The sequence below is a fragment of the Parasteatoda tepidariorum genome, chromosome 2, assembly GCF_982258835.1.
Source record: "Parasteatoda tepidariorum strain Cologne lab strain chromosome 2, Ptep-v5.0, whole genome shotgun sequence".
Lineage (NCBI taxonomy): Eukaryota > Metazoa > Arthropoda > Arachnida > Araneae > Theridiidae > Parasteatoda > Parasteatoda tepidariorum.
This window is the reverse complement of record NC_141756.1, coordinates 65906466-65934331: the sequence shown is the minus strand read 5'-3', so window position 1 is coordinate 65934331 and position 27866 is coordinate 65906466. Positions and strand designations below refer to the sequence as shown.

Genomic DNA, 27866 nt, shown 5'->3' with positions numbered 1-27866 from the left:
TTACAGAATTTAATCAGTTCATTCATTACTAAACGTCCATTTTTTATGTGCTTAATTATATAATATTGCTTAGTTTTTAGTTTGCTATATTCTTTTTAATTACTGCATTATCTATTAAACTCAAAAGCAACTTGGGTAAAAAATTCCTTAGCTATCAATTTTTCTTTCATGGTACATCAGATTGCTGAAGAACAATCAGTCGTCAGTTAAAGCCTTAAGTTTTTAAAACTACTTATTGTTTGTATTTTTAAAGTTTTTTCTGTAAAGGTCACTTTTTCAAAAAAATATCCTGGCTGGCTGTCTGTTTGCTGAAAAAATTATGATTAATGCTATTAAGATGTCGTAATTATTTAATTTTAGTTATTGTTACGCTAATTTTAAATACAATTCATAAATGGTACAAAATTATGTACTTTGCTATAAAAAGATGTCATAATTTTTTAGTTAATGATTCAATGAATATCTTTTGATATTCTTTCTTAATTATTGAATAAAAATTAAAGTTTAAGTGTATTACTTTTTAGTTCTTAATAAATTAATAATGAAAAAAAGCAATCTTATTTCTAAAGAATGGTTACAAATTAATTTTTATTTATTGAAACATGTTTAAAGATTATTTATATCAAAGATAAGTGAAAGACTATTACTAAATGTAATGTTTCTAAATTCTTTTTTTTTTTCTTCTTATCTGCATATGCATGCCATTTCTAGTGTATCTAAAATTCATGCACAATTGTCTTTCACATGACTGTATAGAAAATTTGTGTGAAGTTGGTTACTGATAATTGGATAAAGTGCCTGGATTAGTTCATAAGTGTTGCACAGCATTGAAAAAATATTGATAGTTTCAGCTTTTACTTTAAATAATTGATATCACATGCCTTTTTTTAGTCGCTTTATATATGTGTAAATATGTTAATCAGAGATTACAAAAGTTAATCTGGGAGCAAATTTGAAAAAAAAAGTTTCAAATTATTGTTTTAAGATGATAGGCAGGGAATGTTTTTAGAACCATATATTCTTTATTCTGCTCATTGATTTACATAAGTGTAGTTTATAATTAATACCAAGACTTTTGTACCATTTAAATACTTCAATTTTTAGGCTAACAATAAGTGAAATTTATCTTATTACAGTCGATTTATAATAACTCTATGAAAACTTGACATGTTGGTTTTCAATTTAAAAATAATAACAATTGTTTTTTTTTTATATTGCATTTGTTAATACATAGCTTTTAAGAATATTTTCTCTTACACTTAAATCATCATCATCCGTGATAATTCAACCCTATATCATTCTTCATAGTTCAATTATATCCTTCTGGTTAAAGACTTTTTAACGTTTGCCAAGACATCTTTAGTGATAACACTTCTTTCACATAAAATCTAATATTAAATGATAAACACAAAGTCCGTTGAAACCTGATGGGTTTTAAATGAATGAGATAAATTTGAATACATACAGCTGAATTGAATACTTTCATTTCAAAATCTCAATGCATGTAATCCAATGTAATATTGTTGCATGCAAGTTCATAAACCCTTTCGCTAATGCTGACACAAGTCGTTCCGACAAATTATATAACGTCGGATCAAGTTAAAAAAAATTGCGTTTATGGAACTAAATCTCTAGTAACCTAGAAAAATTAATACAAGATTAAAGATAGTGGATACAAGGTGTCAAGATGTTTACTTATTGATGTAATGCAAGGTGGAGGCCTCATAAAAAATTAAGTTATACTTATTTTAAAATTATACTTAGGGTTAGTTTCAGTGATTAACTGCAGTTATTTTACTAGCAACAGGAAAAGATAATATCTTTGAAAAATTGGCTCAATGAATATGGACAAAATATTTCAATGCTTATAAAAAAAAAAGATTGCTTTCCTTTTGAATAGTGACAAAGTCTGTGATTGCTGTCTTACAAAACATACCTTGTTAAAATGAAAGAAGATATGAATTTTAAACCTTCTTTAACATATTAGTACACCTAATTAGGACAAAGGGAGAAAGGCAGAATGGGAAAAACTTCCGAGGAAGGCCCAGGCTCACAAAGGGCTGTCGTGCCAATGCTGATGATGAATTAGGACAAAATCTTATCATATAAGAAATGGCCCTTAAAAGAAATTTCTGGAAATAGCATAAAGTGGAAAGGTTTAGGCAGTATATTAATAAGCTGTTTATTTAAATTGTTGAAAGTATTTTTTGATTAGAAACACTATAATTTCTATGAAGACAAGATGTTTCTATGTATTGTGCTGTTTTACAAAGGAACATCACTCTTTTGGTTTAAGCCTATCGCTTCAACTCTCCAAACAACACCTGGTCATATTCCTTATTTACTTTTGGCAAAAGGATTGTTTCAATAACAAGATTCATTTGTTGGGTGCAATTTAATTGCTTCACAGATTATTAAAATTATTTTAATTCTGGTAGTTTTAAAGGGTATGAAAAAACCTTTATTGAAAATATCTTGTTTTTCCTCCTTCAATAATTTTTGTCACTAGTCAATATTTTACCTTGGTTAACTTTATTGCTTATGTGTCATGTTTCTCCCACAAATTATCTGTGTGAATGATTGACAGAGCTTTTAAAATGAAATGTAATTGCTGCAATGGATTATGGGTCTTAATGAAGGCAATACTACTGTGAGATTTAAAAATCTTATTTTGATTCTTGATAGCTATAGTAGTTAGTATACTATAGAATTATACCTATTTTAATTTTTACTGGAAAATTTATTCAAGGCTTAATGATTTATTAATCAACACCTGACACAGAATGAACATTTTTTTTAAAAATTTGATTTTTAATTGTTCAATAATTTTCAAATGAGTCTTAAAGCAATTTTCTGTTCTAAAAAATGGAAATCTTTTTTTATTTAAATTTTCTTTTTTTTTAAATTTTTTAAAAAAACATTAATTTTTAGTTTCTCTTTTTTTTATTTTTTATCTACAACTGAAAATTATTTCAAAAAAGAATTAATGTTTAACATTTCAGAAAGTTTAAAAAAATAACTTTTCAAAGGAAAAAAAATATTGTCTTAACAGTTTGCCTAAAATTGCCACTTAAAATTTTATCTCTATAATAATTATTTAAATGTTTTGTTTAATTGATTTGCATAATAAGTAACTATGTATTATGATTTGACCATTAAGCTTGTAAATATAAAATTTCCATCAGAAATTATTTTGTACTACAATGTATATAACATTTTAATTTATATATTAAAATTTTATACAATATCACATGCTTGTTATAACACTTGTGAAGCGTAAAAAAGAATACCATTATTTATTAATAGATCAATGTAATGTTGTATTTCTAAAATTTGCTGTATCAAAACTAATTTCTAACTGTGTAAAATGTATCAGAAAATTAAATTACATTGAATGTATCAGTATAAATACTATTTACTTTTATATTTCAGTTATTGTTTGAAAACAAAATAACTGTGTCAAGAATGTTTACCTTTATTGCTTGAAAGCATTTATGTTGAATTGTTCACAATAAAATTGTTTTATTGTGTTTGTAGCTGTTTATTTATCCTTAATGTAGCTAATACTATTTCCCATACCACTTACCGAATTTCTTCTTGTGCACCTGAATATTATTCTAAGTCAAAGAACTTTAAATAATATCTTAGTATATATTTTTTATTATTCAGTGTCAATAAAATTTTTTAAATGTTATTTAATGCAGTAGTTCCAGTCAGTAAATAACGAGGTAAAGGCTAATTTAGAAAAATTTATGCAATGAAACTCTAAAGTATAAGTTTCCAAATTTATTCTATTGGGACAATTTGTCCGCTATTGCTTAGGTTTCAATCCCATACTGACGCAAGTTACACAATGACATGCTTGCTAATAAAAAAAATAGTAAACAAAATAAAAATATAATAATAAAATAAAACATTGGCTGCTGTTTAAGCAAGTTATTCCTTAACTTCAGTGTCTGTTTGAAGTTATCGTCCCTACAGTACTTTTTTGAGCTGACTGAAGATGTGGAAAGTACATGGGGACAGATCTGGACTACTGTGTGGGTGGCACAAAACTTCCCATTTGAACTTATGCAGAAGTTCCTTTGTGGCCTCTACTTAAAATGTTCATGATGATGACTTTAACAATACCACAGCATAGCCCTACTGCTGCAAAAATGTTTCTGCAATGTCCGATTTCGTAGGATCTTTCATTTATGCAACATGCTTTGGAACTCTACTGAATATGTCATCTTCAAGTGATATGGTGCCTTAGTAACAAACAATTGCTTCACATCTGAACCGTTTATAAGGGTACAGAGTTACAATGTACATCCTTCCACTCATTGATGGATTTCATACAATGGTCAGAATAACTAAAATTTTCGGTATCTAACTGCAACTACCTTTTTTAAAATGTAGTCAATACTTAAAATTTTTTATAAGATAAGATTTTTTTTGGAAGTTTTAATTTACACCTATGTTGAAAATTGAAAGAATTCATAAAAAGTAGTTTAAGGTAAAAAATATTGATTGATGTTAATATGAGCTAATTTATTAAAAGCCATTTTTTCTTTTCTTTTTTAGTGATTTGCCTTCCAGTTCAACAGCTTTTGTGCTTCCCTTTGAAAAAAAAATTTGGGTGTTCAAGCATGATAAAACTGAGTTCTGTAAAAATTTTGAGCAGCTACTGAAAATATGTGGTTATTTGAGTAGGATCATTACGTTGAATTTTTTTGAAATTGGCCAAAGAAATGAAGAATTTAGAGATAAAAAAATATGTATTCCGGGAGTAAAGTTTTAAAAAAAACGAGAGAAAAAAATTATCTACTAAGAATAATGAATATAAGAAGGAAAAGAAAGTGTTTGATGTATCTATTAGGCCAGTTCTCCCCAACCTTTTTATCGGCACGGACTGGTCAACGTTTGATAATTTTACCATGATCTGCTGGGGGGCGTTGATTGTTTAAATTATAGATGGTTCTAGTTGAGTAATTTTAATTTTATTGTATTTATAAATGCCTTCGAAATAAAATACTGTAACAGATGCAGTATATGTCTCTCAGCTCCCAGTTAATTTCTCGTCCATTAAAAGTTGCACTAACTCAAGAGAAATGTATCAATAAATAAAATGGAAATAACTCTATTTCTGTATAATAATTCTGTATGGAATGTTTCTTTGGCAACCAAGTACCAATTGATTCATACACTGGCACCAGACCAAGGGTTGGGGACCACTGCATTAAGTGATGAAATTGGTACATTTATTTAATTAGATAGTTTGTTTTATTTCAAAATAAAATATAGATATATATTGCAACTACTATAGTCTGTCTAAGCTAAGAACTCCTCCCGCCACAAAGTCTGAGGTCGTCTGGTGCTATGGAAACAAGGCGTATTTTAGGGAGGGTAGCTTCACTCTAGGACTAACATAATAGACTGAAGAAAAAGATTCCCGCCGACCCGAGCCGAAACCACTCCAAAACAGTAACACCGCACCCCTTCCAGACGAATGTCTGGAGGAGTTCTTATTTTAGCACACTATACTTATGACAGATCAAAGGTAACAGTAAGAGTAATTTTTGTAACATGGTGAGAAACATTTGTTGTCAGTTGAAAAAGCTAAGTTTTGGTTTTAATAATCCAATATTTTCTGATAATGCTATGTCAGTTTTTTGCTAAAGTTCTTTTTAATAATCAGCAAAATTTTGATATAATTTTATAAATATAAGGTGAAAATTTTTTGGTAGATATTTAACAATATGAATTGAACTAAAATTAAGCACCAGAAAGTATTTTTCAGAATCAGTATTTTTTATTTTAAGGACAAATATTGAAATTTTTAGATGCTAAACTCAAATTAATTCTAATTTCTTTGGTTTTTAAAAAGAAATTTCCTGACATTTAACTCATTTTTCTAGATTCATACCCAACATTGTTCTTTTGCCATTCTGTAGTATATTAATAGAACATTAGGAGACAAAACATGCTTTATAATGCAATTGAAAAACAGTGATTTTTTATGCATATGCTTATCTGTCATCTAAGATACATAGAAAGTATATTACAGGTAATGGTAACGTTTGGAAATTTGAGGGTTAAACTTAAATAATAATATGGTTTATTTTATTTCATACATTTGAAATATGTGATTAATAAAGCGATAAGTTACCATTAATAAAAATAGTCTCTGCAAACTACTGATAAAAAAAAGGTGCAAGAATCTACTTATTTCAAAATAATCTGAAAAAGGATGAAATGAGACCAATAGAAAAGCTATGTTTAATCATTTTCCTACAGTTAATTAAAAAAATTTTTACAGGCTTTTTTTTTTTTTCCTCTCTGAGATCTGCACGCAGCGATAATTATTATGAGACCCAGTCTTGTTTGATATCTAATCATTTGTAATAAAAAAATTAGTTTAGTCAATCCTTTTTTAAAATCTAAAAAGAAAAATGTAGTCACTTTATTATTGGGGCGAATCAAGAATGCTTAATTTAACAACAATCAAGAAAGCTCTACAATGTTGTTCATTCACTTGCAATAAATGGTACTTCATGGTTAACAGGGCGCAAGCCGAAAGTCGCCAAAAAATGTAGACTTACGTCAATTTTTTTAAACACAGAACAAAATGGATGTTTACAGGAAAATAAATAAAAAAAATTAAAAAAGAATTGTTGAATTTTCTTTAGCCTAGCTAATCAAGAAGTATCCAATAAATATACTCAAAATATATATATAGTGGTTTATTCAGAATTGGCTATGAATTTTACCATTTAAATTGGTTTTCGACTGCAATGTTTAATTTTTTTAAGAATGTCACCATTATTTGGTGATCATTTTAGGACTTTAATTGAAACAGAATCCACTCACATCTTTAGTAATAAAAACTCATTTTAGTACCTAATTTCTGCTAAAATCAATTTTTAATTTAAGATCTTTAGAAAGCTCTAACATATGTCACCTTTAAACATTTAACTATATAATTTTTCACAAAGGTACTTGTTAATATGAGGTCAGAATAACTAATTTCAATTTGTTTTTATTTTTTAAAAAATCAGGGTGAACAGAAAAATATTTTTTAAACATGTTTATTTACATGACATCTGTACATTTAGTAAATCAGCAAAGTAGATGAGACTGCAAAATAAAAACATTAAGTTGCTTTGACTAAGAGTTTTAAAATTTCTAATTTGTTAAGAATAAGTTTCGCTGTTAATCAGGTAGGATCTCGTCATTCATCATCATTTTAAGGATGTTTTGATTACATGAAAAACTTCTTAAAATACTAGTTAAAAATATAAAATTTTTACAGCCAAACCTATGCTTTTTTTATTCCTGAAAAATCCTGGAACTATATCTTCAGCATGTTTTTAAAAAAGTTGGTTGATTTTTTAGAAAATCTATCATTTGCATAGTTTTTTTTAAAACTTTGCAGAGAGAAAAAAAAGGTTTTCCCTTTACAAATAAGTAATATCATCAATTATTTTTATTTCTTTTAAAACAAGTGAATTTTTTATTATTTTCCCTCTTAATTAGTACAATTATTTTCCTTTTAAATAAGTAAAGGGCATTAAAGGGTAAAATATATTAATTAGTAGGAGCGTTGTAAAAGGGGCAGAATTTTTTGCAAGCTGTTACACTTCCAAATGAAATATCACCTAGAATAAGACCACCAAACGATAATAATCAAGATTAAGTAATTTTAATGATTTTTTACAAATATCTAAATCCAGGTTGGTAGGGCTCATGGTGAAGAGATCGTGTGTTTGAACTCCGCGACCGAAGACTCCCCGTGTAGTAAATGGTGTCTGGTGCATGTTAAATCTGACAGGGCACAGAGTCCTCCATGTTCCCATAACAAATCAATTCCTCTGGGGGTACTGATTCAGCATCTGCCTTGTCTTTTGAAATGGGATGAAAATTACAAGGATACGGAGATGAACTGATAGTCATAAACCCAGAATTGAGTCGTCTGTTCAACAACGGTTATAAAATAAAATAAAACTCTATTTGATATTTGTTTCTCAATATAAAAAGAAAAGTTTAAAATATATTTTTTTCATATTCTTTATAAATATAATGAGCATTCTTTATCGTTCGGTCAGCTAAGACTTTTTAATTAAAGTGAAATTCTAGATTATTCAAATAACAGTAAGAGAATTAATTCGCGGAGAATAAAACTTCAATAATTTTCGTAGTGGAATATTAAAATTTTGAGCGCACCAAAGAAATTATTTTAAATTACATATCTAATCAAGAGTAGCATGAAAAAGATTTTAAACGATTGTTTAATTACGAAGTAAAATTAATATAACTAAATTTCACAGGGATCTTTATTTCTGTTTCGGATCTAGGGATCCCAAGTCCAACAGCATGTGACAGAAAACAAAACAACATTAAATTCAACATCAATACAAAGAAGTTCCGCAGAAAATATGGCTTAAAATAATGCCTTTTACCATAAAGTTCATCTACAACAAAATTATTTTAGAAAATAACAAATTGTTTTAAATTCTTAAAAGTATAAAATCTTTTAAAAAAAATGTTTGATTTATTATTTACTTTTCTATTTAAAATTTGTTTTCACAGTTTTTTTTTTCTTACTTAGTTCTCCCAGCGGTGTTGAGATTATAGCAGGTTCGGGCTGAGATCGCGTCAATACAAAATACAAAAGTGTGAATTGTGGGATATAAGCCTAAGATGGCGGCACCCATACTGAAATGGAAAAGAGTAACAAATACTGGTGGACAAGCTCCTAGACCTCGACATGGACATCGTGCAGTTGCAATCAAAGATCTAATGATCGTTTTTGGTGGTGGTAATGAAGGAATTGTTGATGAACTTCATGTTTATAACACAAGTAAATAAATAAGTGTCTTAGCTTTATACCGCTATTTACTACTGTAATGTTTTTGATGAAATCTCTGATATTATATTTTTATTATGAAAACTATGTGTTATTTTTCAATGATCTTAATGTCGATGATCTCTTTATTTCATCGATTTACATAATAAAATTTAGTTATATTCATTATACTTTATTACTGTATAGCGATTTCAAGATGGCGGCGCCCGTGAGTACGTCGTGACAAATAAAAACAAACTGATACATTCATCCTGCAAGACATTATAATGTCAAAATAAGCTAATTTTATCAGAACCAAGTCATATGCCTATAACTTACATACATATTTAAAGTTTCGGTTTTGTATTTATATTTTTTTCTGCACTCTATCAACATCCGTTATAGAAATGTCATATTCAGCCGCATTTGGCCGCCATACTCTCAAAGCAGACTTATATTAATTGTAAATAAAGTGGCGGGTATTTATGTATGTTAACATTTTGATTGTCATTTGAAAACATAAACTTTGAGAATACAATATTCTGATTGCGCTTGAATTATTTAAATTGTTAAGTTTTAACTGTCGATTTGTTATACTTTTTTTAAACTTTGTTCTTTGAATCATTTCTGTACATCTATATATATAAATAAATTTTGTGTCTGATCTGATTAAATTTAAAGCTAATTTACAATCTGTTACAGTATCTCTGCACGAATTTTGAATAATAAAAACCGCTTTGCTCGATTAAAATTCGCAATTTATTTACGAATGCAATTTTTAAATATAAATTTTATATAACATTTCAGAATAAGAATAATAAAAATGATAATTCTGAGGAGTTTAATTCGATAAAGCAAGAAATCTATGCGAAAAAGCATCGGTTACAAAATAAACTTCTGGCGGTAGTAATTGCAGATTAATCTTATAATAAATTTAGTAATTTTATCATATACATATGCAACATATTATGAAATTTCCAGGAAAATCATATTGCATTGCCCAAGTATAAGAAGGACATAACTAAACATCTGCTTTTATGTGTAGTAAATGATCATGCAACTCACTAATCTTGCAATTAATGTTGAGCAATTTAGTCTGGCTAGCATCTTTAGTCAAACGCGTGACTTGTAATTTGCAGATCGTAACTCTATTATATAAAAAAAGGAATCAAAATTTGAAAAATTCTGTAGAAATTCAATAATAGAATCAACAAAACCAGGTGAATAATAAAATCGTCACTAATCAAATGCATCAAAAAGTTATTCTTCAAATGTGCAATTCCAAATATTCTGCAAAAAATAATGTACTAAAAAATCTAAATTTTAAAAACGATATGAGAATTGCGTGGTAATAAGAACTAGTTAAAATACAATCTGTGTGAGCTTGCGTGTTAATCGTTAGTAATGTAGTGCGTAAGAAACTGATTCTTCAAATGTGGAATTGAAAATTTCCTATATAAAACGATATTTCATTAAGAAACTAATCTATTTAAAATCTGTGGCAGTAGCTAACAATGTTGTAATCAATAAAACCATGTGTATTTTGGTGGTAAAACGTCTATAATCAATTGCGTAAAAAAGGGAATCCTTCGAAGTTTGTCGAATGATATAAATTTAAGATTTCAAAAATTCAATCGTGTGTTATTCAATTGCGTGTTTTGTTTCGAGATTCTGTTTTTGTAATAAACATTATATTAAGAATGTTGGATTTAAAGACCACGCAAAAATCAATATCTGCCGAAAATACAATCGTAACAGTATGCATTTACGAAATCACAATTTTTTACTTCCTAAAAAAAATCTTTGTGCAAGAACTCTAACTTTCTGCCACAGTGTCACTCCAATTCTGCCACTGGGAGAATTATTGTATTCCGTGTGTACCCAGAGTCCCAGGTTTTTCGTTCTTTCAGGTCTAAAAACTAGAAGCAGAGCATGTAATTTTTTCACAAATATTCACAGAATTTCTTTATCTCAAGACCATTAATTCGAATACTTCCGTGAATTAGAAACTTATAATCAGAAGAAAAATTTTGCTAAATCCTGTTAACAAGAAGATTCTTACCCCAATTTGATAGTTTTGGTTTGGTGGATTTTTTCCATTTTGAATATTAGGAACTGCACAGGAATGTGCTAATATCGCAATTCTTTATTACACGATTTTACTATCAAACATCGATTTTCATATTTACTTGATTTAAAAGTTAAACGCTGCAATTCTTGTTCATGCGTTTTAAAAATTCAATGTCACGGCTCGTACGTGCACGTTCTTAAAATCCATCCGTTTTTATGCTAGTTTAAAATCCGATATTGCAGTTCGTACTCACATTTTTTTTAAATCAAATATTGCAGTTCATATTCTCGCTGTTCTTATATCAAACATCTATTTTTGTATTAATGCATGATTTAAAAACTGCGCAATTTAAAAATTCATTATAGCGATTCATATTCCAAAATTTTGAAATCCAATATTGTGATTATTAGTTATTATAAAAGGTGATATTCTTTATTAGTAGGTAATTTAATTTTAAATATTAGTTCAAACAATTATTTGAAATTTGAAGCATGCATGATACATAAATTGATATTGTTTTTTTGCACATGAAATTTTCAGGAGGTTTCACTTTGTGTCACAATCAACCTGGATAATAATGTTACAGAATGAATTCTTTTGAACCAAATAATTTGACGAGAGAAACTCATGAATAATGTTACTCTGGGAGAGAATATCACTCATACTAAGAAAAAATATTCAGGGACAGAATTTCTCAGAAATAAAATAATTTTGTAATATACAGTCAAACGCAAACAAAATACAGGAATATTCTGTTATAGAAAAAGGCCAGACTGATCAGGAGTTTACTGTTATTAAAATTTAAATCAACTATAGCAAATTTGTAATGAAATTTTTTTTAATGATAATTTGTTTTGGATTGTTAGCTTCATGATTCATTATCTTCATTATTTTATTTTGCAGCAAGTAATCAGTGGTTTATACCACCTGTCAAAGGAGATGTACCACCTGGTTGTGCAGCTTATGGATTTGTGTGTGATAATACCAGACTTCTGGTATTTGGTGGCATGGTGGAATATGGCAAGTATTCAAATGAACTTTATGAACTTCAGGCTAGCAGGTGGGAATGGAAAAGATTAAAACCTCGTGCTCCTAAAGGTCAGCCTCCACCTTGTCCTCGACTGGGTCACAGTTTTACTTTAATGGGAAATAGAGTTTATCTTTTTGGTGGTCTTGCTAATGATAGTGATGATCCAAAGAACAATATTCCAAGGTAATTGTTTTGTTTTTTTAATTGGTGTGGAAAATTATTCATTGAAATAGTTTTATATTTGTAGTTTCTTTTGTATAAATTGCTAGGATGCTTAACCAATGGCCCATGGGCCTCAGCAGACTTATATAAAATGAAAAACTTTCTGCATGTAATTATATTTAACTCTTGACCCTAGTTTCAGCTCTTTTGTTGCCACCTATTTTGGCAAAATTTGAAAATCACTGCTTTTTTAAGAAATGTCTCAACTTTTATAAAACAAACACTATATTGTTGGTTATTATAAATAATGTAATGACGTAATCACTGGTAAAGTGCAGAGTGAAAAGTGTTAAGATCAATCTCTATGAAATTGATCAACGGGATAAAATTAGAGAATTTTGTCTTTTATTTTATTCTTTCTTTCTTCTTTTTTTTGTTGCTATAATGAGTAAAACGATGTTTAAAAATATATTGTACTATGGATTAACAGGGAATTTTAACATTTTTATTTTTATAATGAGTGAAAAAAAAAAAGATTCTGTGAAGGTGACGAATTTTCCACAACATTCCTGGTTCCTTTATACTACACATATCTGGGCCTTAGAGTTTTCTCTATTGGAAGTCGAAAATCGTTAGAAAGATATGAAAAAGCTATGACCCCAAAAAGATGTTTCCTCAGGATGCATAATTTTACATCGCTAAGTAAATAACTTCTGTAGGCAAATTGCAACTTTTTTTTCTGTGTTAAAATCAGAAAGAGAACATAAGAATGATATTTAGTTTAATGAGTTAATAATATAAATTTTGATTTTAATTCTTTATTTAATGAAAATTACTAATTAGTGAAATAAATCAATTAATGTGAAATATTTTCTATGTATGCCTTTAAAGTAAAGAATTGTATTATTTTAAATAAGGCTTGCTTTTCTTGGAGGACCCTTAGTTTCCAAAGTCTAAAAAAATCACTAAGCTTTAAGAAGCCCTCAAATCTTTTAATTTGGTTGGCCAATTGAACTGGGTAAATAATATGAAAATATGAACCAAAAAATTTTTTCCATCGTCATCTGTAACAGTAAATCATTGATCCAGTTCAAACATTTTTTCAAACAATTAATTTTGTTTGTTTAAAGCAGTGTTTGTAATGAAATGGAACTTTTTATAAATTCCTGCAATTAAGTTAGGAAAAAGATATGTAAAATAAGCAAAAATTGAAAGTCTAATGACAGCTTCTTTTTCTTTAATAACTGTAAGTTTGCCCCATTAATTTTCTCTATAACCTTATAAGCATGCTTGCTTAAAATGATGTATGCTAAATAAATTTTAATATCTGCAATCGTGGAAAAAATTATTTTTACTTGTGTAAGTCATCATGTTACTTTAAATTAGAATCTGATAACTCAAAGCATTTTTACAATTATAACATTATGTTAATACTGGCTTTAAGAATCGTGCTTTCTTAATAATAGTTTTTATTCATCAAAGAGGAAAAAAGAAAGTTAATGATAATATAAATAAAAATGTATGAGTAATTGCAAATGTTTACTAGGTTGTTAAAAGTTATGCTATGTTTAAAACCTTATTTCCTAGTTTTCTAGAATTTTTTATGACTCCTTAGGATTAGTAGATCAAAAGTTCCTCAAGTCATATAAACTCGTTAATTAAGTTCCTTTCTTGTTATAGTGGTTTTATACCTTTTATTGTATCATGATACTTTAACTGTTTTTGTTTCATAATGTAGTAAGTTGTGCTATTCATATAATTTTTTTTTTAGGTATTTAAATGATTTGTATGCATTAGAGTTAAGAGGTCAATCTAATGCCATCCATTGGGAAATTCCCAATTTTGGTGGTCAGCCACCCCCTCCTAGAGAGTCACATACTGCTGTAGCATATACTGGAAAGTTTGATAAGCATTCAAGACTAATCATATATGGAGGAATGAGTGGATGCAGATTAGGAGATCTGTGGCAGTTAGACATGGGTAAATTTATTGTGCTCATATATATGTATTTTTATGTCCTCTTTATGGCTTATCTCTATATATATTTCATTTAAGTGGCACCATAAATTTGAGAATTTTCTCTATCTGTTGGCAACACTATAGTTATTATTCATCTTGATAGATTGTTTTAACCAATAATTTAAGTAGTGTTAAAAACTTAGTTAAATGTTTATAGTTAAGTTATAAGTTTAAGTTATTTTTTTGTCAAATATCTTTCATAACTTTTTTTTTTAATTTAATGACGTAAGATTTAAGATACAATTTTTATTCAAATTGTAATTAATTGAAATAAAATGAAAATACAATGTTACCAAAGATCTGGGTTTCTGATATTTTTGACAAAGATGGTTTTGAAAGGACAGTAAAGAACCGTACTTCTAAAACTTGCCTACTTTAATATGAATTTATACGCAGTAAAACTTGGTGCCAGTCGACAATTTTCTCAAATACTAATATCTCTCTGAGAGACATTTTTAATTGTAGCAAATATATATTTTACTAATTAAAAGTAACAGAAGCGCTTTCTGTATAGACTAGAACTTAATGTATAGAATAGAACAGTATATACATTTTTTAATTATAAATGTAAGAGTTTTTTTTTAATCTGCATATGAAAGAATACATATTCTAATATTATTGGTGATATTCTTCTGTTCCGAAAAAATATTTCTATTTGCTTTTTTTAAATTCTGTTAACTTTTTTTAAATTTCTACTGTTTAGAAATATTGTTTATAGTTTATAATATCAATCGGAAATTCCATCTAAAGCCAGTCATTACAGAATTTTTAATTCTCAAAAGAAAGTAGAAGTAAAAAAAATCACAAGCGTTTTTTTAACCTCTGACATGCGAAAAAGGCATTTTTTGATTATAATTCTGCAGAAAGGGGGAAAAAAGTTCTACAGAAAAATATTTTTTGAAAACTTCTACTGATAAAAAAAACCTTGCTTCCCAAATAAAAAATCTTCTGCAGGAACTCTGTATTTTTCTGGGACCATGTTGTAACGATTCTGCAATAGGAAATAATAAAACCAATTAAAATTTTAAAAAATTCATTTTTTAAGGATTTTCTGTAATAACAATTTTAAGTTTTATGTGTGAACGTGAAAAAGAATACATTTGGTGAAATTACTCTCTCCAAAAGACAAAATAAGGCAAATTGAGAAATGTGATTATTATTTCTTATCCTAGTAAACCCTAATAAAGAGAAATTCGTTGAATTTCATTAGTTTTTATGTGATCTTTGTGTAATTTTAGAATTAAATTTCAACTTTATAAAGTATGTACTTGTAAATGAAATTTCTATTATTCTACTTTCAGAATCAATGTCATGGGCAAAGCCTGTTGTTCAGGGTCTTTCACCTTTGCCTCGAAGTTTACATTCTGCTACACTGATTGGACATCGGATGCTTGTGTTTGGAGGTTGGGTACCGTTGGTAATGGATGATAATAAAGCAGCTACCCATGAAAAAGAGTGGAAGTGTACAAATACTTTAGCTTCTTTAAATCTTGGTATGCTGTTTTCATTTTTTCAGTTATATCTATTTCTGAAGTTATTTTTAAATGTAGATATTTAATTTTAATTTCAAAGTAAAATGAACATTATATTCAATTTCTCTCATAATATTGTTTCGATTAAAGAAATTAAAAGAACACTTATGCATATCTTTAATTTGTCTTATTTTACTCGTATTTTCTTTTTCAATTCTGTTTTTGTCTAGGGTACTATTTTTCTAGAGAATGTGCTTTCTTAATTCCTAGAGTTCACACCAGCAATGAAAATTTAATGGTTCAAAGTCGTGGTAGAAAAGTTGATAAAAAAAATCAAACTTTACAATTACATAATTTAAATGTACCGCAACACATTGTGGTACGTATCAAAAGTTATTAATTGTCCTCTAACATTCTAAAACTAATTAGGGGCATTACCCCCGTAATTATTAAAGATTAGTTTCCATTAAAATTAAGTAAAAGAAAAGCTAAAATAATATTAGTAAATAGATTCAACATAGAGATTAAAATGCTGAGAACAAATAAATAAAGAAAACAGATAAAGTAAGAGCAAACAAGAAATTATATTAAAGGTTACTTATCTAAAATTCTAAATAAAGCAATTCAAAAAGAGCCAGATATATTATTTTATTGAAGAAATATACCACTTGTATGAGATTGCAAGGTAGAGCACAAAATAAAAAATTTTTACCAGACATTTTCAATTATTCCATTTGAATTCATTACCATGCATATAAAAATAAAATTTGTAGAGCGGTTTATTTTAAATGCATGGAATTTGATGGGAAAAAAACTATTTTCTTTCTCATTGCTATTTTGTAAATTTCAAACATATTCCAATCCAACAAGTTTGTTGCCCATGTGTATGATTTTAGTGAGATTTGTAAAACATTTGATGACAGTTGTAGCCATACTGGCATAAATCCTATTGTAATTCCATACATTTCTATTGTTTTTTAACTCTTAACCTTGATAATTAGTAAGTTTTTGTCTGTGAAACATTTTTTTGTTTGACAGAAATTGTTTTAATCGTATATTTTGAATATATTTTTAGACATGGTTTTTAAATATGTGTTGACTATATCTCTAAATCATCAATGATTGTGTTTACTCGGCTAATACTAAAGAAGTTCACCTGTTATTTTAATTTTGTTTTACCATACATTCTTTGAATGCATGATAGTTTCAAATTGTGTCCAATAAGTGATTTTAGCTGGTCTTTATCTTTGTAAAATCAATGTAACTTTCTTTTTAGTTTTAAAAAATTATATGTCTTTAAATTGACTTAAAATTTCTAAAATGAATTTTTTAGAATTTTAATCAAAAAGATTAATGTTTTCATAGTAATATGTTATCTGTTTAAAATACCAATTTCTCTCTAATTTAACAGAAACAATGACATGGGAACCCCTTGCAATGGAGGGTTTTGATGATGCAGTGCCAAGAGCTCGAGCGGGACATTGTGCAGTAGCAATAAATTCCAGGCTCTACATATGGAGTGGAAGAGATGGCTACAGGAAAGCTTGGAATAACCAGGTGGTGTTTATCGTTCTGTTCCTTTTGGATTTATTTTAATACATTTTATAAAGAACTAGTATTTACCTATTTATTGATCCGGCAAATGTCTATTAAAGACTTGTTGGAGAATTATCTAATCAGTATGTTTATATTCTAACATTCTTTATTTTTTTTAATCGAAAAAAGAAGAGATTAGTTAAAAAAAAAATTTTAGACCCTCTAACAGATGAATATTGTTTTATTTATAAATTAAAAATGTTCATTCTACACTCAAAAAGTTGGGGAGAAAAAGGAAAATGCATAGAACTGAAAAAGGAAAATGCAACAAAAATACCATTGATCTTAAGTGACCCGTAATGTTCATGGCACTTTTTTTTTTCCATTTCAATTTAAAAATAATTACCAAAATTAACATTTACACTTTTTGAACTCTTTTCAAAAATGAGTAAGTTCTAACATTTTAGGAGATTTGCTTATTCATTCGTTTTACAAATTTCACGTAGAATGTTTATTTATTAATGTAATTTAGATTTTAAAAATTATGTATGCGATTAACAAAACACACAAAATCCTGATGAAATTGTCAAAGACCTCATTAAAAGTTAATACTCAAATAATATATGCATTGGTTTAGCTCGATGAAACATTTATAATTTTTTTGTAGAAAATAAGTTATTAAGTTTATGATGACAGTCTTTAGTCTTATCTTTCTTTTTTTCATAACTAATTGGTTGATTTAAGTCTATTCAAGCATTTCTCTTTATTGAATAAAATTGTATTATTCAATCTTATTTCATTCCCTTCCAGTATATTTCACTACAAACTTATGCCATTAGCAAACATATATTTCCTGTCTTTAAAAAAGTTTTGCTCCTCGTGTATGTATACATCATTTACACATAATCTCATAATTGTGATTAAAAATAGGAAGATAATAAACACTCTTATTGCCTAAAACATTAAGTTTGCTCATATATTTTCTCTATATTTGTATTTCGACATATTTTTTAACTCTGATTTTTTTTAGGTGTGTTGTAAAGATTTGTGGTTTTTGGAAACTGACAAGCCTGCTGCTCCACCCCGTGTACAACTTATTCGTGCTTCTACTAACTCTCTTGAAGTTCATTGGGGTGCAGTTCCTACAGGTTGAATTTATTGACTAAATATGTAATTTATTGACAAAATAAAAGATTTTTAATAAAGTGCATAAATTTTTATAGTGACTATTTTGTTTTGCTATGGAAAAAATGTAACTTTGTTTATAATAAAGTTAATCAAAAGATTGTCATAACTAATTTTAAAAGCTTTATGTAATAATATGCATTAAATATTGATAGTTAATTTGTCTTCTGTTAATGAATAAATCTAACAATACTTTACACATATATAGTAATTTAAAACAGTAAATTGTCACACAATTTGAAATGTTAAGGAGTTAGCTGTGCTTGATTGTAGATATATTAATGTTCTTAAAATTCTGTTCTTGTAAAGTGTTTTCTGTAGTGTTAAATTTAATGAATTTTAAAATAAATTTTAGCAGTTTTATAAATGTACTCATCAGTGTGAAACATAAAGGAGCAAAATATTGTATAAATATTAAATATGCAACTGTAACCAAGAGTGAAAGGTTTATTATTTTTCTTTCAGCTGATTCTTACTTGCTGCAACTTCAGAAATATGATATGCCTCCAACATCCCCTCAATTGCCAACCCCTACCACACCTCAGCAGATATCTGCCTCGTCTAGTATTGCTTCAACTGCTACACCAGTTGTGCCTCATAATATTCTTTCAACAGCCAGTTCATTGAATTCAACACCTGTTACATCATCACTCTCATTAGCAACATCAGCAGTAACTACTACAGGTTAGAGCATATTAACTGTGTTTGTTAATTTAATTTTTAAGTTATATCAAGAGATATTTTTTGAACTACAAATCTTTATTACAATCTTGCACTTTTTTATTGTCTATTTTTTTTCAATCTTGTAATCTTATTAAAAATTTTGATATCAAATACTTATTTTAAAAAAATAATAATTGAAATTTCTTTCCTTCTAACAGCTCAACCTCAAACTCTTGTTCGATTTTCTGTGAACCCGGTTAGTTCAGCTGGCTCTGCTAATAAAAGTATGTATATTAAAATTTTCCAAGAGGTAACCAAATTTTCAATCTTTTGTTTAAAAAATATATATATATTTAAATCTTAAAATAGTTATAGACAAATCTGTGGCAAAAAAGAAATATGAATTCTATCAGTTCTTCAAATTCTGTTTATTTATTTCCAAATAATTTTTAAAAAATGAAAGAAAAAAAAAATTCCGTTTGAATCATGATATTTTATAAAAGATATTGCAGAAATCTGTTTAAGTCTTATGGAACTAAGCTTTTATGACTAGAGTAATTATAAATTTTTTATAACACTACCAATTTAAAAACTGTTTAAAAATTGATTTGGATCTTCTTTCTTTTCTTCCATTGTAGCTGTTACAGTTTTGCAGTCAAAAAATCAATCAATGCCTAAGCAGCAAATAAGGGTAGTCACTCAAACTGCTAGTGGAACTCACGTTGTACGTCCATTGACAACCACCTCTGTAAGTTATTAATATTATTATTTATAGCTTTCAAAGGAAGTGTTTGTATTTTGGTCAGCAACATTATCCTTTGCTAAAGAGTTTTTTTTTTTTTTTTTTTTTAAGAATCTTAGTGAAAATAAGTGAAGGTTGAAACGAAAATTTGAACCACTTGAAGTTATCTGATTTTGTTATAAATGAGTCATATTAGAGCACCTAATTTTTCACACACACACACATATATATATAAATATATATATATATATATATATACTGTTTGTCTAAGATAGATACTCTTCCCACCACAAAGTCTGCGGCAGACTGGTGCTGTGGAAACAAGAGGGCATTTTAGGGAGGGTACCTTCGATGTAGAGGCCTCCTTTTCTCTCGCCGAAACCAGTCCTAAAGAGGGACCCCGCACCCCTACTTAAAATAATCATACCTCATTACCATAGTCACCGCCACAGCTCCAGACGAATGTCTGGAAGGGTACCTATCTTAGACAAACAGTATACGTATATATTTGATATAATCTGAATGATAACATCTTTAGCTGTAAATCATTAAAATATTTAAAATATATTCTTTTGTTTCTTATATATTAATATAAAATTTATATTAATATAATCTTATCAATCAATCTTATATATTAATATAAAATTTCAGCGAAATCATATCTTAGACAGCATTTAACTTCTAAATAACTTTATATATGTGTGTATTGATATATTGTATACACTGTAAACTTAACTCTGCAATTTATATAATCGTATCTCTGACTCATCATAGCTGTGTGTAATCAGAAAAATAACAATCCTTTGCTGTGCAATGTTTTTATTTGGCTTTTGTAAGTTATTATTTTGTTTATTTTAACTTTATATAAAATTTAAATAAAATCTTATTTTAGACAACAGCCGTTACAACAACAGTACAACCAATGACAGGTATGGCCGCACTTGCTCATGCTGCAGCCTCTACCCAAAAACTAACAACAAGTGCAACTTCTACTGTAAGCAATATTAGAGTTGTCACCCCATCTTTATTAGGCTCTCAAGGCTTGAAACTTAATACAGTTGGAGGTGATTAATATTTTTTATATATAGATAACTTATTATTAAATCTGTCTATTGTATTTTACAGTTTGCCCATCTATCTTGTACATTTGTGCAACTTTTAGTTATTGCAAATTGCAGGCTATTTAAAACAGTTGCCTACCTGATTAACAAGTCATTTTCTCTAAGTTGCACAATTTTTTAAAGAAATGTATGATTGATTCTCAAAAAACTTGATGTTTTTAAATCACAAAATCTTAAAAACTAATAGTTCTTTAAAAATATCATCCTTACACTTAATAAAAATAAAGATGAATGCACTTAAACATTGTCAATAAATAACTATTGTCATAAAAGTCAATCTCGTGGCTTAGAAAATGCTATGAGAGTGGAATAACATTTTTGCATAATAAAAGCGTGAAATTTTTTTAATTGTTTTTGTAAGACCTGCTACTGACTTCTAAAAGCATATTTAGGCTTAAAAAGGATAGTGGGATCATACAAAATCGTAAGAATAAACAGCTAAATGTTTTATCTCTTTTTTTTTCTCCCTAAAATAATCCAAAAATTCACTAGGTCAAGTGAGTGATATGAAAACCTTGAAAAAAACTTAAAATGGTGAGTTAAATAATTAAACAGATTAAAAAAAAAGATATATTAAGATATTATTTTTCACCTTCAAATACTTAGTGTACTGGTATTACTTATGTTAAATGTTGGTGTAAAAATTTCAAATAAAGAAAATAAGTTTAAGAAAAAGTTTTGGATATGGCAGTAGAATGATTTTTAGGTTATTATAAGAAATTTTTCAGAAATTGTAAATAGATAATCTTTTTTTGTATGCATGGAAGTGTATGGTAAAAATTATTTCTTAACATGAAAAATAATTTTCACCCGAAAATCAATTTTGTTTTAGCATGATGTTAAATTTTTGAAGAATCACCCATTTGCAAATAAAAATTTCATGCTTTATTTTGCTGATGCTTTTTGATCAAAACTTAAATTATTACGTAGAAAAAAAAGCTATCCAGTGTGAAAAAGTCCATTTTGACTTTATTTTCTAGAGTATATGATACCATACCAAGGAAAAAAACATAGAGAAAAAACTGAGTGGTGTAAACTGTGCAATCACAAATTTACATGAAAGTTACTCTTACTGTTAAGCATTTATTATGTATTTAAAATTTAACAACAACTGAACATTCTGAATTGGGCATTGTGTACGTTATTTATAAAAATTATGGAATAACGTTGAAAAATTTATTGATTATAAATTAAGTTGCTTTTATACATATATTAAGTTATGGTTATTATATATTAAATTGAAGTTTTTTTTGTTAATATTTACATAAAATACTTTCAAGTTATGTAAGTTTTAAGTTTCCAATTTTGCTGTTAAAATTTTACTTGGAAAATATTAATTGTTTCCCAAACAATTAGAAGTGTATTTTGAAGATTTTTTGGTTTTATGCTATTGGTTTTTGGAATGTTAATAAACACTTTGTTTCACAATACACTGCAAAAAAGTGTATCATATAATATACGAAACTTTAAAAAATTAAATGCTGGTTTCTAGGTATTGGTAATCAAACTGTGAGGATGAGTACTCCTACTACTCTTTTAAAATCACCTGCTACTGTTGGTGCACAAGGTCAAAAGCAGATAATTGTGCACAAAGCTCCTGGTGGTGGCAGTCAGCCTCAGATTGTTACTTTAGTAAAAACTAGCCAAGGTGTGACAGTGGCAACAGTAAGTATGTCTAACTTAAATGGATGTGTAACTCTAAATTCAATTGTTTTTACTGAGTTTTAATTCTTCCCAAAGATTTTCCACTTAATTACTTCTGTTTTTTTTATTAACCTTTCAAAGGATAAAACTGTTTGACCTTCATAGGATACTTCGTTTTATTACAGCTCAAAAGTATTACTAAAGTTTATTTAATTATTAAATTTGGAAATGTGACAGTTATGAAAAATAAACAGAATAAAATTGAAATGAATTAAATTGCAATATTTCTTTTAACTAACTAACTCTAACTAAGCAGCTGCAAATTCGAACCGAGAAAAGAAATTCAAGTTTCAAATTCAACTGTTCAGTAGCAGATAAAAAATAAAACTCCCTGTTTTTATGTGTAGTGTGAAAGAATAATGGGCCAGTAGTTAAATGCAATTTCAGATTAATTTGTTTTGATGTTCGGTTCGATTTGGAATATTGAAGTTTGCAGGGACCGCATATCTCCTACTTTTTCTATTTCGGCACTTTTCCTTTTTTTTCATGTTATTTCCTATTTTTCTTATTTCTATGAAATCTTCTCATTTCTGCTATTCCTCCTTTAAAAAGCATAGTGACAGCCAAGAAAACGGAATAATGACTCGAGGTCAAGTATTACAACTGCACCTGTTTTTCAATTCATTCATTTTGAAAGGGGGCATGAGGAGCAGAACATGAATTCTTCTTAGTAAATTAGCTTCTGTGTCTGCTTGCCAATTTATGTTTAACTGGAGTTGAGGAGGTAAAAATTCGCACAGCTTAAGATAGATACACTTGTTTTTCCTTCTGAATTCGATTATTGTTTCAGCAAAATCTTGAAACCAAAGTTAAACTCTAGATAATATTAATAATCCAGAGCCAGAATCCAGACGACATACAGAGATACATTACAGAGTTTTTGCAGAAAGATTTTTATGGTGCATAGCATTTTTAAAAAAGTACTTAAAGGTGCTTATTTTTGATTTTCGTTATTTAAAAGCCTTTAAAGGTGCTTTTTTCATTGGGTGTTTTTAAAAAGTGCTTAATTTTCCCTTTTCAAAAATGAGGTTTTTTTATGTTACCATGTCGATTTTCGCTACTTACAAAAGCGTGCTTTTGCAATCATAATTGTACCTATATAATAATTTTCTTTTCATATTCAGGGGTCTGTCTAGTTTTTTCTGAGAGGTTCCTATTTTGTGAAAATGTAGACATAATTTGCGAAAAATTAAAAATTATATTTAAAAATCAACACAAAAATATGGTAAAAATGTGGATTTATCGTTTCTTAAGGGATACAAAAATAAAATTTTAAGAAAAAGTATTTTGTGAAACTACCGGTTTTCTTAAAATTGAATTTGTGAAACTACCGTTTTTCCTAAAGTTGAATTTGTGAAGGTACCGCTAAACGGTAGTAAATTCGGCCTGGACAGACCCCTGATATTATTGTTTAAAATTATTTAAGTACTTTTAAGATACAGATTTTGTTTATTATATGAATATGATATATATAAATTTTTATTTTATAGGAAGGTTAAAAAAAATTTATGTATGAAAGTAATTGTCATTTCTACTTCATTTTTTTATAATGCCTAAAATTTTAGTCCCTAGCTTCTTTTTTTTAAAAATGTTTTTTCTTTAATTACAACTATTGTTTCTTATATGATATCTGAAGCTTTATGGCTCATAAAGAGTAAAACTAGAAATATATATTTTTAAAATGTTTAAACATTTTGGATGTTTTTTACAGCAGTTCCCTACACATTCCTCTCTCTATATATAGTTGGAAAATCCACAAATAAATGTACATTTTTTGTAAAATATGAGTATCTAACTGCATATTGTTTTTAAGATAATTATTTAGAGCAGATAATTATAAGCAGTGGCAAAATGTTTAAGAAAAATAATTTATGAACTTATTTACATTTATGCAATTAATGAATTTTTTTGCAGGAAAAAAAAAGAAAGAATGCTTTTTTTAAAACTAAGTGACATGCTTTACATAATATTACATGTTAGTTTTATGGTAACTGAATATGCTTAATTTGTTTTTCAGGTCCCTAAAGTAAGTCTAGTACAAAGCAAAGCCACTGGCATTCAAGGACAACAGGTACTTTTTCAAATAATTTATTGTTACCTATTACTTTGTTTTTTTTCTTCAAACATTAATTAAACATTCATTACATTTAATACAGACAAAAGGTACGATTCCTCAAGGAGCTACAATTGTTAAACTGGTTACAACTCAAGCCAATACTACAGGAAAACCTGGTGGTGTTCTAGCATCTTCTCCAAATACTAGCCAAGCAACAGTTGTTGGACTATCGCCACAGGTAATGTCAAGTTGCATAGCTGGATTTTAGATCTTAATCATTTTACCATTTTCACTAGTATTCTGCTAAACTACTATTAATGCTTACATCTCAACATCAGAAGCATCTCTTCATTTATTACGAAATATTCTCTATGATCCATATTCAAATATGCAATTCTTGACTTCTTCCCCCCAAATTTAGAATATATGCATTGAAAGGCACTGTGTTTGTAACTGTACTTTAAAACATTCTTAATTGGTTGATATAAAATTAAATCTCGTGAAAATCATAAAAAATAGGATTAGCATTGAAAACATTGGTGAAACTTAAGTATAATATGGTTTTCAGTTGTTTTGAATATAAAAATGTCATAATTGAGGTTAAAGATTTTTTTAAGTGTTTAATAAAAAGTAACACATATTCTTATGATTTTTACTAAAGAAAAAATATGAATCCTGGGTCACAGATAAATAGAGAAATGATTATGTATGTTAAAAAATTTTATGCTTGGCACCCTGTTCATGTATACTGTTCAAAAAATTTATGATTTTTTGCTAATAAAAACTAAACATATTTAAACTTCTAAATTGATTTACAAACTCCTATTCATAAGCCTTGTGTCATTTTGGCTAAGCATTTTTCTTATTTTAGCATTTCTCTAATGAAATTTTAACCATGACTTAAACAAAGTGATAACCCTGTTTTGTTTTATGTAGGTGTTTTATTTTATATTTTTAATATTTATGTCATTTTATTAATCTCTTTTTGAATGTTTTTTGTAGGGAGGTCTACAGCCAAAATTAATGACAACAATACTCCGAACTTTGCCAACAAATATAATAAGTGTTGCCAAACCATCTGCTGCTGGTACCTCTAGTACAAATTCTGTCTCTACTATATCTGCCTCACCAAAGCAAACTTTTGTCATAGCAGCTCCTGGAACAGGTAAATCAGGCACACCTGCAAAAATCATTTCAACTGTTCCAAAGTTGGCTGGATCAGGAAGTTCACTTTTAGTATCCTCTTCTGCCAGTGGAGTTAAATCAATATTAACAACTGTTGCTGCAGAAAGTGGAAAAGGTATGCATAATTGTGTTTTTACTGTATGCATTGTAAAATTGTACCTGTTTCTAAAAATTTAATGAAGTATATATTCTCTGATTATATATTTTATTTGTATACATGCAGTTGAACTCGTTAAATCAAGGTCCATGTTAAAGCCAAATCTGCCAAAATTATCAAAAATAAAAGCTATAATGTAAAAGAAAAGCTAGAAGATGTTTAAAAACAGCTGGATTCATACACTTCAACCAAATTCTGGAAAACTCTGTGAGAATGAGATTTTTTATTAAAAACCCTTAAAACAAAGAGCCTGAAACGCATTGAGACAATTTTTACCCTTTTAAATTTTTTTTAGATGTCAGTTTTATTGTACTTGTTAGTTTTCCAATACAATATTGAAACTTTATAATTGTTCATTTACTGTAATATTTGAATAATTTTTTAGATGTCCGTCTTTGTAAAATTATGAACAAATTACTCGTAATTTGTGAATATAAAATAAACGTTAAGTCACATTCTTTCAATCAGGTTCTGCTTTTGTGAATTTGTACAAATAGGGTCCTGTTATTGCAAAAAACTTTTTCAAGGAGTTTTTAAATTGTAAAGAGATACAAGATTATGCTTAACACTGTAAAATTATAATAAAATAAAATTTAATTTTAAAAAATAAACAGCAATTGCTGGTACTAAATTAGAGATGCAACATACAAATTATCGGTATTTAGCCTATACTGCTGAATGCAGAATATTCATTTCGGTCGAATAAAGGAAGAAGCGTCAGCCGAAGACAAAACTTAATTCGTTTACATCCATCTTTCTTGTTTTCTGCCCTGGAAAGGGTTTATTCGATTAACAAAATAATAATGAAGATAAACAAATTTGTGAAGGGTCCGATTAAAAGAAAAATCATTTTGTGAAGGGTCCGTTTTTAAGTTAAAATATTTTGTGAAGGGTCCGTTTTTATGAAAAGATATTTTGTGAAGGGTCCGTTAACGGACCCAAATTTCTTCTAAACAGACCCCTGAGCAACATACTGCGCATGGTGGAATTGATGTTTTCTCTGTTTGGGAGTACTGCAACGGTTGAAAGGGGCTTTTCAGCAATGAACTTATAAAAAAGCACATTACTTAGTGGTCTTAAACAAGAAGCGTTAAACGCATTTATGACAAAACTTAGTTCTTTTACCACTTCCCTGGGAAGAATTTATTCAATTAACAAAACAATAATGAAGATAATCAAATTTGTGAAGGGTCCGTTTTTAGGTTAAATTATTTTGTGAAGGGTCCGTTAACAAACTCAAATTTCTTCTAAACAGACCCCTGGTAAGAATTTTAGAAAAAGTAATAAGTTTTCATACCTGCCAACTTTTATGCATTTCCAGTCACCTCTAAGCTTGTACACCATTTTTTATGCATTTTAAATTATTTTTTCCGAGTACATTTTTTTAAAAATGACGCTTCTAGATTTGCACCACAAGTGCGTTTCTTGTGTATGGAATTGGTTTTCCCATTGTGCAGATACCTATGCAGAAGGGAACTGATGTACCAAAACATAGCAGCGAGAACAACCTTCAGCAGATAAACTGTGTTATGTAGGCGTGACTTAAGCATTTCTTGCATAGGAGTTTGTGTCATATGTGCAACTCAATGATTGTTTTTGTATAGATCACATGGATGGCGAGCAATACTTTTAAATTTTTATTGTTTATTTTGAATATTTTTTTCACTTATGATAAAAGTCATGGCAATAAAAAGACTTAGGCAAAATGTTCAAAGGAATTTCCATTTTTAAGACCCTCTAAACTTGGCGGTAAATGCTTGTTCTGCGAGATTTTGACATCCGAGATTGTTGTAGAATATCATTGCATCTGTTTGTCAACAAAACGAATAAATGACGAAATTTCTATAGCAATAAATTTTATTTTTAAAGCATTAAACTGGTAGACATACTCTCCCAAACACAGTGACAAATGAATAACGAAAAGAAATAATGCAGA

At 28.1% G+C, this 27866-nt stretch overlaps 1 protein-coding gene across 4 annotated transcripts in view; it reads left to right on the top strand.

Annotated features, from left to right (window-relative positions):
• The first annotated feature begins 8593 nt into the window (after window positions 1-8593).
• Hcf (Host cell factor) overlaps window positions 8594-27866 on the top strand; it is a 40483-nt gene continuing 21210 nt past the window's right edge. For 2 of the 4 annotated variants that reach the window (XM_087157458.1, XM_087157456.1), the window contains exons 1-14: window positions 8594-8842; window positions 11802-12111; window positions 13862-14070; window positions 15411-15602; window positions 16993-17138; window positions 18148-18265; window positions 18768-18986; window positions 19184-19249; window positions 19604-19713; window positions 20600-20771; window positions 22321-22493; window positions 24550-24603; window positions 24689-24826; window positions 25591-25888. In XM_087157458.1, coding sequence (XP_087013584.1) covers window positions 8683-8842; window positions 11802-12111; window positions 13862-14070; window positions 15411-15602; window positions 16993-17138; window positions 18148-18265; window positions 18768-18986; window positions 19184-19249; window positions 19604-19713; window positions 20600-20771; window positions 22321-22493; window positions 24550-24603; window positions 24689-24826; window positions 25591-25888 — 2365 coding nt within the window. In that variant the 5' untranslated portion in view covers window positions 8594-8682. Of the gene's footprint in view, window positions 8843-11801; window positions 12112-13861; window positions 14071-15410; window positions 15603-16992; window positions 17142-18147; window positions 18266-18767; window positions 18987-19183; window positions 19250-19603; window positions 19714-20599; window positions 20772-22320; window positions 22494-24549; window positions 24604-24688; window positions 24827-25590; window positions 25889-27866 lie in introns of all 4 variants that reach the window. The other 2 variants (XM_087157457.1, XM_087157455.1) reach the window with 1 other exon arrangement.